This window comes from Melospiza melodia, chromosome 16 (assembly GCF_035770615.1).
Source record: "Melospiza melodia melodia isolate bMelMel2 chromosome 16, bMelMel2.pri, whole genome shotgun sequence".
In the NCBI taxonomy this organism is placed as follows: Eukaryota; Metazoa; Chordata; class Aves; order Passeriformes; family Passerellidae; genus Melospiza; species Melospiza melodia.
This window is the reverse complement of record NC_086209.1, coordinates 18,927,494-18,940,576: the sequence shown is the minus strand read 5'-3', so window position 1 is coordinate 18,940,576 and position 13,083 is coordinate 18,927,494. Positions and strand designations below refer to the sequence as shown.

Genomic DNA, 13,083 nt, shown 5'->3' with positions numbered 1-13,083 from the left:
CTTTTTTATACCTTTCCTAACTTGTGTTTTAATAAAACCTTCCAAATCACTTAAGCTGACCATGAGTTGTACAGTGAGGTGCATTTACATGGATTGATTGTTTTTAAGTATTACTTTCTCATGTTCTTAATTGTTATGCTCAGGAGTCTCAGTCTCACCACAAAAATCAAATCAGCAGTACAGTAACTCCCAGATCACCACGTGCAGAATGAACAATGATCAGCTGGGGAACTTCCAAACCTAACAGCAATTCTCACTTTACTGCCCAGGAAAGTGTGGTGTGCTGGAACACCCATTCCTGCAGCCAGGCTGCAAGCTCAGGGAACAGCTCCCACTAAAGATCATTTTCTAGGGGTAGCAACCAGAAACTTGACCTTCTCTCAGCTTTCATGAGGTTTTATTGATTTTTTTTTTTAACTGAGCTGCTATTGCTATTTTCTAAAATTTACCTCAACTTCAACACCTGCAAAAGCCATGGTAAAGCCCCACTCAAGGACAAGAGCTTTTAATTTGCATACAAGCAGGAATAACTTCCTTCAAGAACACCTGAACCCAAGGAGTTTAAAGGGACAAACCCCAGCCTGGTTAATATTTGAAGTACAAAAAGTTGTCTGCATCTTGAATCTAGGTCTTAGTCACAAAATAGAATTCACTCCTACAACCTCTGTTCTTCAGCTCAGAGAATGAATAATGTTCCCATTAGACAATTTAACCATCTGTTAACATATTCAGTTTTGGAATTAAATCTGAAAAGGCACCTAGGAAATGGTGAAAAGATACTCAAGCTATAAAAGCTGATGTGCAGAAACCAGGACTACACACTCATTAGGCCTTTCAATATCCTTTACCCATGATGAAGTATACCTGACATTTTGTGAATTATACTTTTGCTAATTTTATTACTAATGTTTGTTTTAGGATAATATTTTTCACACTTCGAGGAGCATTCACCATGCTTTCAGAAAATCCTTGAAATGACTGTTGTAATCCATCTGCTTCCTCCAAAACACTTGAATTGAGCAATACCAATGGTTTTGTTACTATTGTTGTACATTTACATTTGGGCTATATGACACCATATGGAAAAAATCTTGTTTGCCTTGCAGCTGCTTGCTTCACAAGCTCCTTCAATGTGCATTATTCAATGTTTTAAATGAAGTCTTAACCTAGAGCTGAGCATGGAGGGACACATGGGCTGCCCAAATGCAAATGGAGAAGGGCTGGCATCCCTGAGTCAGGGCAGGATGGCACCACCTCCCCCAGGGAAGCTGCCAGCTTTGCCCACTTTCTGCACTTTTTCCCCAGGAGAATGACCATCCACAGATGAGTAATGCTCCAGAAATAAATTTGATAATTCCTCATCCTAAATGAAGCCCGAGGGTCAGCCAGGCTGGTAAATCATTAACAGCAGGGGGCACCAATCCTTAATCACCTGCTGGGAGATGCCTCAGCACTGCTCCCAAACAGAAGGGAGGGAACAGATGCCAGAGGATGGGCATCATATCAGACACTCCCCTCACAAACGCCAGGGGCTGAGGTTTGTCAAGAAGCAAATTAATTCAGAAACTGGAAAAAAAAAAATCACTGTAAACAAACAGTCAGTTTCATCAGCTTTGTAACTGAAGACACAAAAGGAGTTGAGGAAAATAGCTGAACTTTATATATATATATAATTTGAAGCTCAAACTGCCATCACTGTTTTGAAAAGTTTGTTTCAGACAAGGTTTTCTTGGTGCTCATTGATAAGTAAACTTTAAAAACAGAAGAAAATGATAAGCTTTTTCCAAAAGCTGCAGTTTATGTCAGTCTAAGCCAACAAAATTGCTGGGTGTGAGACACAGGACAAGGCTGGCAGCAGGACACCCAGACCAGGTTAGACTGATCTGAGACACCTGAGATACAAGCAGTGGGATGGAGCTCTTTGCTTCCATGCCAGGGGCAGCACACAGCAGTATTTCTGACAGCAATACTTGATGTGCACTGAGTTGCTGCTCCCTGCTCTGGCCCTCCTGGGTGCAGGTGCTCATTGGGACACTGGGGAGCTGCTGGGCTGAGTGGGAGCTGTTCCATAGCTCTGAGTGGGTCATGGAGAGGGGTGAGAGCAGGACTCCTTTTGTGCCTCAGCTCCTCAAGAGACACCTTTTCATCATGACAAGAGTCACCTTTGCCCTGACTGAGCTGCAATCCTAGTTTTTACCCTTTTAACACAATCACACACCTTGAACCTGAAATTAATCTTTCGTTGTAACCTAAGTATTTTCTCTCAAGAGGAGCAAACTTGACTTGACAGAGTTGGTTTGAAATGATCTTAAAAATTGAAGCAGAAACTGCTTTGAGAAATTTCTTCACTCTAATACTTACAGACATTTCTTCATTTCAGCTTACTTGCTTCCTCTCTGACAGTGTGCATAGGACAGCCCAATAGCCCTGCAAGGGACAGGCTCAGCTTCTCTAAACTTCTCTTGCTGTTCTGTGCAGAGAGGGATTTGGTAAGATTTTTCACTGCGTGCTGGTGGTTGTGTAGAACATCTCTTGCTCTTGTGGGTACATTAAACACTGAAATAAGTGTCAGACTCCATTTGGATTTTTCCTACAAAACCATTTGAGAAGTTAAGCTGGCAGAATGCATCTGTTGGGAGAGGACTGACACTTAAAAATAAAGCAGAACACCCACAGCAAGCTGCAAGAGCTTCACTGGATACTGGGCAGTTCCTGGAAAATGGAATAGATTGCCTTTGATAGGCTCTGAGAAAGTGAGAACATGTGTATCTGCTTTGTTTGGGTTGTTTTGTAAGTAGTAAGAAAATCCAACCAACCAAACCACAGCCCACAAACAAGCTGGCAGCACAAGGGGTGCAGGGAGCCAAAGGAGCTGCAATTCCCTGTGAAGAACATTCATTTGTCTGTACCCAGCAGACTTGGAACATGGTCCCAGGGATCATGTCAACAACTTCTTAGAATAATGTTGTCTGTCTTCCAAGACAGACCTACAAGTAAAGGGCAAGTACTTAATCAGAGCAGTATTTGATCTCTGCATTACAATAAGCTGGTGGTAAAGCCCCTTTGTTCTCCCTTAATAATAAATGATGTGATACTGAAACCTGGAAAAATGAGTAGTGCTGCTGCTATAGCAGGGAACTCTGGCTTTTCCTCACAGAGCTGAAATTCAAGATTAAATAACTTCCACAGGCATGGACCACAATGTACTCAACAGGCAAAGAATACTGGGTTGAACAATGTACAGCTGCTGTGTCACACTCCAGGTCTTCCTGCTCTCTTCCCTATTCTTTCCTGTTTGTAACAGCATCCTCAGAAGAATATTTGTGCTTTGGGGGAGTAGGAAATGAAGCACATGTGAACAGAGAGGAATTACATTGTACTTCATAATGAGGAATCCCAGGGTATCACTTGACTTCAGTACAGGTGAGGGTCCCTATTAAGAAGAAACTGGAATTCAAGACAACTAGAGAAACTGGTCAGATTATGGAGAATCTCTTATTTTCTGCTAAAAGAGATCTAAAAGAGATAAGCAAAAACAAAAATAAGGTTTACTTAATATTATGTGTTCAATGTGCTTTGGCTACCACAGAACACTTACATGAATCTTATAAAGGTTTTTCACAAAACAACTCTTTTGAAACATCAAATGTTAACTGATGGGAATACTGCTTATCTTAGAAGGCATTCAGGAATTAGTCTGAATCACAGAACAGTATAAACCAACCTTAATGGATTTAGGAAGCCTGTCCTATCCACCCAAGCTTTGTCTGAAGTTCAAATATGAATGCATATTAAAAATGAAAATTGCCTTTCTGGTTTTCAGCCAGAACCTTCACCAAACCTCTGCTGCACTCTTCACCTTTCCAGTTTGGGAACATCACCACCAAGCTACAATAAACTGGAGGATGAAAACAAAACTCAGTGCTGTGAGTTTGTCACTGTACCATTCCCTTCAGTGTGCACAAATCAGATGAAGTCACAGTGCAGCTCCCAGGAGGGGCAGGGCCAGCCTGAGGGATGGCAGAGGGCTCAGCTCCTGTGGCACTGTGGAACTTGGCCCAACAATTCAAACATGCATGGCACCGGTGCATATTCCCAGCCTGACGTGCTCTGTCTTCTTCCTTCTTTATGGAAATTCTCCCCTGTTCCAATACAGCTGGGACACACAACCACTTCAACTCTCATTAACTGTCAAGTTCTCACCTCCTCCTGTACTCACACAATTACAAATGCAAACATCCAGCTCAGCTCCATTATGAAACCAAAGTACTTCAGAAGTTACTCAAATTTAACAGACAAAAATAATTCACAGCAAGAGAAAGAACACGAAGAACCAAAATGCAGACAAGGAAGCAGAAAACTTTCTACTGCACAAGAATTAACAGCTTGTATTCTGTTATTAGGGGCTAGAATCTAATGAATCTCATGTTGCCTTTGTGTTTGTTCCTGACAAAGCCACACTCATTAAAAACACTGAACCACAGGCACCCTTAAAGGCCATTATAACAACCATCATTAGCTCCTACTATATTAAGGAGGAGTAATGAACTGCAGAACTAACATTTCTCCTGACCAAGTACTCATTTTGGCTTGTTCCACCATCCCTGAGCCCAAACTGAATTTATACAGAGCCACTGTGAACACATAATAACCAACTAACTGTGACAAAAAGGTGTCCATGGGGACATTGAAGGTCTCAGGTTATTTCCTCTCACCTTCACACCTGCACACATAGCGTGGAGCAGTTTGTTCCTGTGACTCCAGCCAGGACAAAGTCATTAATGTTTGACCAGCTAGTCCTGAGCCAAGAACCAGGCTGTGTCCCTCAAAGCAACCTGCACCCACCAACGCTGCAATTCCCTCAGCCTTTGGAACCTACAATTACAGCTGCTGCTCTCCTGGCTGAAGAGCAACAGCCCTGCAGCACCAGGGGTTCAGATTCTACACCACTATTCCCAAGATATTTTAATTTTTTTTATTTAGAAACTTATTCTAAACTGCAAGGTAGCAGCACTCAAAGTTCCACAGTCCTCAAGCGAGTTCTTATGTATTTATTCTGACTCAAAGGGACAAACTAAATGTGTTAATGGGTTCTTGTTATAAAAAGAAAAGTTCATATTTCCACTATAAGTAGGGCAGCAGTGTGTTAATATATATATTTACACACACAAAAATCACTAAGGAATACAACTCAGTACCTTTTCCAGTGACATTGTTTTCAATCAGTCACGTTTACAGTAACATTTTCAGCCTTTGAAACAAGTTTAAACTGTTTCAAATTGAGAATATTTCTAGTAACACTATGCAAAGAACACGTGCAGGCAGCAGACACATCAGACATTCACCACATCCATCATGTTCCCCAATACCCTCCTGTCTGCCATGATTTCCCTGAGGATCACTCAGAGGAAAGGAGCCTGACAAGAAGGCTGCCTGCCACAAGCACCACCCCAGCTCTGCCCTTCCCTCACTCTCCAAGAGTTTCCTGTTTACACAGGAGGAGTCTGTATCCATTAGAAACTCCTCAGAACAACCCTGCCTTACACAACACACAAGGTGTGGTGCCGTGACACTCTGCACTACACCTTCAGGCCAAATATTGCCACACCCAGGTGAACCAAAAACCTTCAGGAGTTGTAGCACACCATAAAACTCCCATGTGTGGCTTGTTCCAGAACTGAACTTCCAAGGTATTTCTCCATTTCTATAGATCAGAGGAGTCCATGGTTTAGATCATGATGTACATCACAATATCACTTCACTGCCACAGCAGATCCCTCTCAGATCTGTGCTGCCATCACATCATGTATAGGAGATCAGGCCAGGAGGGCTGAAAAGCAGACACAATTCCATGGAACTGGGGGATGAACTTTAGACAGATTCATCCAACGGGAGGAGTTCTAATGTGCCGTAATTCCAGTCTCATTGGTTCCAGCAAATAATCAGAGAAGAGCAAATAGCACAGGGATGGTTCTGACAGGTTCATTTCAGGACCTTGTCTGTCCCACTGGCACACAAAACTGATGTCCCAAAACACCAAGGGGAGCAGGGAGAGTGCTGCTCCCTAAAAAAGCCAATCCTTGACCTGGCACCCCCTTCTCCCACACCATTTATTGTTACCAGGTAGAACACATTTGCCTTGCAGGCTGTGTTAGTGCTACCTCTGTCACACAACATCCCACCTATCTGCCTGGGAGAAGCCACAGGTACAGGTGGGAATCCTTGGGCTGCTCACTCCTCCAATGCTGCAGCAAAAAGCCACTCACAAGATTTGAAGATCTGTTTGACACAAAACCAATATGCAAGTTTGAGACAAGTTACCTTTGTCTACCTGCAGCTTTATCAATTGCTACACAAATACTAAAGAAGGCTTTTCAATTATTTCAATCTCCCAAAATTATCTGTTCTACCACCATAGCTGATTTTAAGAAAAAAACCCTTATTTCCTCCTAAACAAAGTTACCGCATTATTGCTTTTTGGTAAGGAATAATGATATAAAAGCTTCAAGCAACTGCTAAAATCACTCATTTGAGTAATCTCCTAACTTCTTGTGCTTCAAGGTTGAACAAGCAAAGTGATGAAGAACAAACTGAAATTGCCAGTTGCTCCAGCAGCAGCTGACATTGCTTGTTGTACTCTCAATTTGGACAAGGATGAAAAGAAGCAGAGGGATGTTATTAGCCATTACTGCTTTACTGTTTACTTCCAGACAACTGCAAATGATGCAGAAAACATGAAGTCATCTTGTAGCCCACTCCATGGGGAGAGGCAGATCTTTTCCTTCTGCTGGGCCACCAGCAATCCCAACTGTGGGACAGCAGAACCAAAGTTCATCCTGGCACATTGAACATCCAGCACCAGCTGCCTGCAGCCCCAGCCAGCACCACCTCCATCTGCTGTGCCCACTGCCAGCTCTCACAGCTGCCTTTCACCCAGCCTGGTGGAATCTGCTCTGTTTGCAAAGCTTCCTGTAGGTTCACAAGTGCTCTACAGCTTTGTCTCACAAGGAGTCGTTCAGGAAGTTTAATTACCACAGATAGGCTTATCACTGTCTCTATCACCTCACACGGTGTCAACAGCAATTCCCATTACAGGCTCCAGCATTTACCCAAACATCAGCACCAAGCCAGCCCTACCCTCCGTGCAGTGCCTGACCAGGACAGCTCCAAGCAACACAAGTTCCAGAAGACATTAATTTTACTTTTCAGTAATGGTTGTACCCTTGATAACTTCTGTCCTGGTTCAGGGCAAATTTGGGAGAAAAACTGTGTGCTGCTTCTTCCCCCCTTTGCTCTCAGAACCTGCCTTAAAGGTGCACAGTTATGTCTGGGTTAGACAGACCAGCATCTAAAGTCACAGCTTCACTTGCTGGAATATCCTGATTTGAGCTAATTATCCCAAGACTCTCTTAGAACACAAGCATTTTGGTGCACCTTTTCCTCACACATACACTTGAAACAAGAACTCTCTGCAAGCATGCACAGCTCTCACTCAGAGACACTGATTTCAAATGTAAGACATTTGATTTGATTGCCAAAATTCTCTGCTCAACCTGACTCATAGCTCACGTATGCAGTGCACAGCTATCTAAAGGAGTCATGCAAGAAGAACAGTTTGGGGTTTTTTTTTTTGGTGGGTCCTGCAGCACACAGTCTGTCTGACAGGGATTGATAGGCACAACTTAAATCACTCCACTCCTGCACTGATATGGGTGGTGCAGCACAGCTGGGAAACCTCTCCCAAGCACACTCAGCTTACTTCTGTTTTAAAGTGACTTCATAAAAACTTTTATCCCACTGTTTGATGCCAGGTAATGGCACATTAGTCAGAATGTTGAGTTCCTAGCTTTTCTCAAAGCTCACATGGTTTAAAAGACTTCAGTGTTAAGCACAAACAATTTCTGCTTTCAAAACAAAATATGAGATGCTCCTTGGGTGAATCACCAAATCCTCTTGCTCTCCAATTAAAGGAGCTCTCTCTTCCCCCCAACAATTTGTTCTGCAAGTTATTTACACAACATCTTCCTCCTAATCTGATTCTAAAGGCCACATCACACTCAGAAGGCAGCCCCTTTCAGAAATGTGGTCTGTAGGAAGTGGAGAATCCTGCACTGAACAGCTCCCACACAGACCTGGAGGGAGCCTGGGGGTACAGCAGTGAGTGTGAGCATGTCCTGGCCACCACGTGCTTCTGCTAATCCTACAGCGACATGAGATGTTTACTGGAATTAATAACACCCCCCAAAACCACTGGCCATGGGAATTTCTAGTTAGGCAGTGCTCTAGCACTCCCAGAGCACCCAAACCCTGTTACAGCACCTCTTCTCCAGTGCTGACTCACAGAACCACAGTTTGAAAGGATCTCACTCTTTTCTCAGGGCAGCCCAAAAAGCAGGGTCACCCACCAAATCCACATCCCCACGCTAAAGATTCTGTCCAGCTTCAGAACTTGAAAAGCTCCAACAACAGTGATCTCAGTGTCTCTGACCAACAAATACTTGATCACCCTTCAAATCATCTCCCCCCTTTTAGCCTCCTCTCCAGCTCCTTTTTATGACCTCTGTCTCCCCTTCTTCTGCTATGAACTTTTGTCAAAAGTCTGGCTTCAACTTCTCCACCACAAAGATGCTCAACTTTCCAGGCCCCTGGTAAGCTACCCCAGCTCTGTAAACCAGAGCTGCCACCCTCAAGCACTCCCATTTCCTAGGTCCCTTAGAGAATTATCTATTTCCCATGTGACTGAAGTGTGGAGGAGAGCAAAGAACATCTGAGTTAAGCATTAACCAACAGAGGAATCCCAGCAATCTCCCTGACAACCTTAATTTAGAGTGTTTGCCCTAGCAGAACAGGCATGCTTTAACACAAGCAACTTAGCATGTTGCCAAACCCATGAGCTGCTCTCTGCCACCTCCTGCCAGCCTATTCTCAGGGCTGACGTGAGATCAGATGATTGTTTGCCAAAACAATCTAGATTTTTTCTGCCCATTTCACTGTAAACAAAAATGACGACAAAAATACCAGGCACTTGTTCCAGCCCCTAGTCCTTAAGCCAGGGGAAAAAAAGGGGAAAAAAACACGCAAAACACCAACTCAGAGCTGCCTCAGCAGCAGTTGAGTGCTGTTAACACCGATACCAAACTTCAGTAAAATACTTCAGTTTACACACTGCTTTACTATTATAAAAACTGGAACTAAATTCTCCTTGTGCAGCTCAGTCACATGCAACAAATGGCATGAAACCTGAACAACTCTCCCAACTACCTAAAGCAGAAAATAAATGAATCAGTAGTCCTGATACAGCTCACCCTTAATTATTTGTGTGTGTACATAGTCAATTGTCTTACAGAGAATTACTTCAAGCATTGTTTTCCTTCCCAGCACAGATTCTCTCCCCACAGCCCAGTCCTGCTTCCTGTCCATCAGGAAAAGTGCCCTTGATCAGGCAGCAGCCCTAAAAATCCCCATCAAACAAAGCCCTGCACGTCTGCAGGCAGAGCAGCACTGCACAGCTTTGAGTCTCAGATGAAGAGAACAGAGAAATAAAAAACTTCCACCTTTCTATTCTAGCTTCCCTTCCCTCAGGATAACAACTTCAGTTCCTAGCCCTCTGCCACCTAGAGCCGTTTTTATCATAAAAATATCATTCCTCTGGACTCCTTCCCAAGGATTTGCCTAATTTCAGCTCCTGTGCCAGGAACCAGAAATACTTTCTCCTCTGTGTGCAGCTGCAGCCTCTCCCAGCAAGCCCTTGCTCAGCACTGCCCTGGATGTGTGAAATGAGTTTGGGAGGAGGCACACTCCTGTCTGAGCTCCTGGAATTACCCCCAGCACCTGACAGGGACTGCAGGCTGATTCATCTCTGCACTCCACTGAAACTCCACGGACTGGGAGTTACAAAGATGAACCAAGAGCATCTCCACACCCAGCTGTGAGGAACTTTGGATATGAGCTCAGAGACAGCTCAGCACAGCATAAACAGCGTGGCTTCCTTGCCACAGGCCCCAAACACATCTTCATCTTGCACAAAGAGAACAGGGATGAGGTGTAAGTAAGAGTGCTCTGCCAGTGCCTGGGGACAACGCCAGCCCAGCAGAACCAACTCCTCATTCCCATTAAAGCCAGCACAGTTTTGTAGGATTACTCTCCTGTATGATGGATGAAGCCTTTCGCTGATTACAGCCTTGTTCTTCCCTTACAAACCCACGGTAATAATTGGTAAATCTGGCTGTCCAGTCACTCCAACTCAATTTAAAGCACACCTGAATCTTTTTCTCCCCCAAAAGTAAATCTCTCTTCGTGTCAGGTACATCATGTCCAGAGTGAAAAAAAAAAAAAAATCTGCTTTGCTATTCAGCCCACCCACTCAATTCCATCATCAAGGGCCAGTCACTACCCCAGGGCAAAGCCATCTTTCAGAAGGCTCTGATTTGAGCAATATATCCCTGCTCTGATCCAGGGTGCTGCTGGACTGCAATCATCCACCCCCTCAAGAAACAAATGCACACTGCTGTGAATGAAGTCAAATATTAACATAATGTTCTTTTTTCCACTCAATGGAACAATGAAAGTTTATTCTAGTGATTCTAAAATAAGTGAATAGACCATGCAGTGGAAATAGGCATCCTGTTCAACCCAATTTTGAGCTCATTTCACTTTGATTTTTCAAATTATGTGTTTCTATCAGAACAGAGTTCTCTTCTGCTAGAGCAAAATTCAAGTTTATGTTCACAGCTACTAAGAGAAGCACTTGCTGAGTGATTTTTGAATCAGTTCCCTGCTGGAATCTTCAGGCAGGGAAAGTATCTTAGATACTTCAGCAGGAAATAGTAGGGGTGGTTAAATAAACATACCGAAAGGTGCTGTTTATACAAAGTTTATCCTATGCAAGGAAACACGAGTCTGTTTCCAATAACACCATGAAACAAAACAAAACACTACATGCGCTTATCTTTTGCCAAGATACACTTTGTCAATTTTAATACAAATTCAGTTAAAGTCATTCACGCTTCTGATTGTCATCCCCTGAAACAATTACAACTTTAAGTAACTTTTCTATGCCTCAATGTTAAATTTACCAACTTCCTCAAACGCTAAATTCATGTTCAGCAACAACAACAAAAAAAACCCAAAAAAAAAAAAAAAACAACAAACATAACAAGAAAAAACCCCAAACAAACCACAAGAATCCAAACTGCAGCAATCAGGCTGATTATCTAAAAGCAGAAGATAATCATTAAAGGAGCACAGGGTGGGAGAACTTCAATTCCGATACAGTTTTACCAGCATCGGGGAAAGCCCTTGCAACAGGTTAAATAAAGTTTGTAACGTGAGTACTCTCTCTAAGGAGAAGAGTAAGTGAGTTATAAGTGTCTGCTACACTGTTGCTTTTGGAAATACAGCAAGAACTGACTTAAACGGGGTCGATTCAACACGTGCAACTGACAAATGTAAACAATAAAATGTAAACACTGTCATATTACAGCTTTTGCTGCTGCAGTATGTATGAACTGTGATACAACCCAGTGATGCTGCCTTAAACTCCACCTGTATTTTGATTTATCAGCTCTGTCAGTAAACTAACCAAAGAGCACAGCCATTATAAGCAACCGCAGTCCTACACAGGATTTGCGTTCCAGAAAGCCATACGGCACCAGCCAGTCTGTGAGATTGTTTTCCCATGAAGTGAGAGGTTCCATTGGCAAGCACGTGGTTCGCATGGCGATCACCGCGATGGTTCTGGATGCTTCAGCGGGGCCGGCCGCACCCGGCTCCGGCGGCCGAGCGGGGCACAGGTTGCGGAGCAGCGCTGTCCCTGTCCCTGTGGCTGGCCCTGTCCCTGTGGCTGGCCCTGTCCCTGTCCCCTCCCGAGCGTGGCAACTCCGCCGCCGCCCGCGCCCAGCCCCGAGCAGCGGCACCGCGGCCCGGCCCTTCTGGGCTCTGCCTCACCCGAACCCGCACGGAGCCCCGGAGCGCGGAGCCGCCAATCCCCGGCAAGGCTCCCACGCCCCGCGTTCCGCGCCGGGAGCGCCGCACCCGCGCCCCCTCCTCCGGCTGCAGCCGCCGCTCGAGCCGGGGCCGTTCCCCGCTCCCCGCCCGCTCCCGGCGCGCTCACCAGCTTGGGCTTGTTCCGGCTCTCCTCTTCCGCGGCGCGCCCGCCGCGCTTCGCGTTCATCCTGCCGGAGCTCAGCGGCTCCTCGCCGCCCGCGCCCGGAGCCGCGTGTCCGTCCATGGCTCCGCGGGGCCGCCCCCGCCGGGCCGAGCCGAGCCGAGCCGAGCGCTCACGGCCGCACCGGCCCCATGGGCCCCCCGCGCCCGCTCCGCTCCGCTCCGCCCGGGGCGGCTCCGCTGCTCCCCCGGCCCCGCCGCGCACGCGCACGGCCCGCCCGAGCCACCGCGCCTGAGCGGGCGGCGCGCGCCTGCGCCCTGCGGCAGCGGGCAGCAAATGGCGGAGCCGTGAGGGCAGCTCGGAACGCCCCCGGGAACGGGGAACGGGGAAGGGCCCGGCTGCTGCCCGGGCCGGGGTTATGGCACGGGGCGCTGGGAGGGGCCGGCGCTGCCCGTCCTGCCGTGGGCGGGGCACTGCCGCTGGCACAGGTGTCCGCAATGCCCGTCCCACCTGGCCTTGGGCACGCCCAGCGATCCTGGGCCGGCCTTAGCACAGGCTGCCCAGCGCAGCTGTGGCCGCCCCATCTGCACAGCATTAGGATTTCTATTAACACTTCTTCCTCATATCGAATGGAAACCTTCGCTTTTCCCGTTTGAACCTATTCTGCCAGGTCCTGTCACTACGTGCTTTTGTAAATTGACTTGCCCAGTCTTTGGTAAAAGTTCCCGGCGGGTTTTGGGAGGGCGCTTAGAGCGCCCCAAAGCTGCCTCTCTCTTCCGCAGGCTGAACAATATCTGAGTTATCTGCCCGTGCCCATGGATTACAGCAATGGAGAACGCTTAAACCATTTCTGTGGAATTCAGAATCCCTTCGGCCAAGCCTCGCTGTGAAAACCGAAGGACTCAGGATGTATCAGCATGGACAGAGGAAAATCACGGGTCACATATCTGGTTATTAAAGGCGTCATGTTGACAGAT

General features: G+C 46.0%; 1 protein-coding gene across 3 annotated transcripts in view; it reads right to left on the bottom strand.

The window, feature by feature from the left end:
* DIAPH2 (diaphanous related formin 2) overlaps positions 1–12,248 on the bottom strand; it is a 166,994-nt gene extending 154,746 nt beyond the window's left edge. For all 3 annotated transcript variants that reach the window (XM_063170841.1, XM_063170842.1, XM_063170843.1), the window contains exon 1: positions 12,113–12,248. In XM_063170841.1, coding sequence (XP_063026911.1) covers positions 12,113–12,229 — 117 coding nt within the window. In that variant the 5' untranslated portion in view covers positions 12,230–12,248. The remainder of the gene's footprint in view (positions 1–12,112) is intronic.
* Positions 12,249–13,083: the final 835 nt, after the last annotated feature.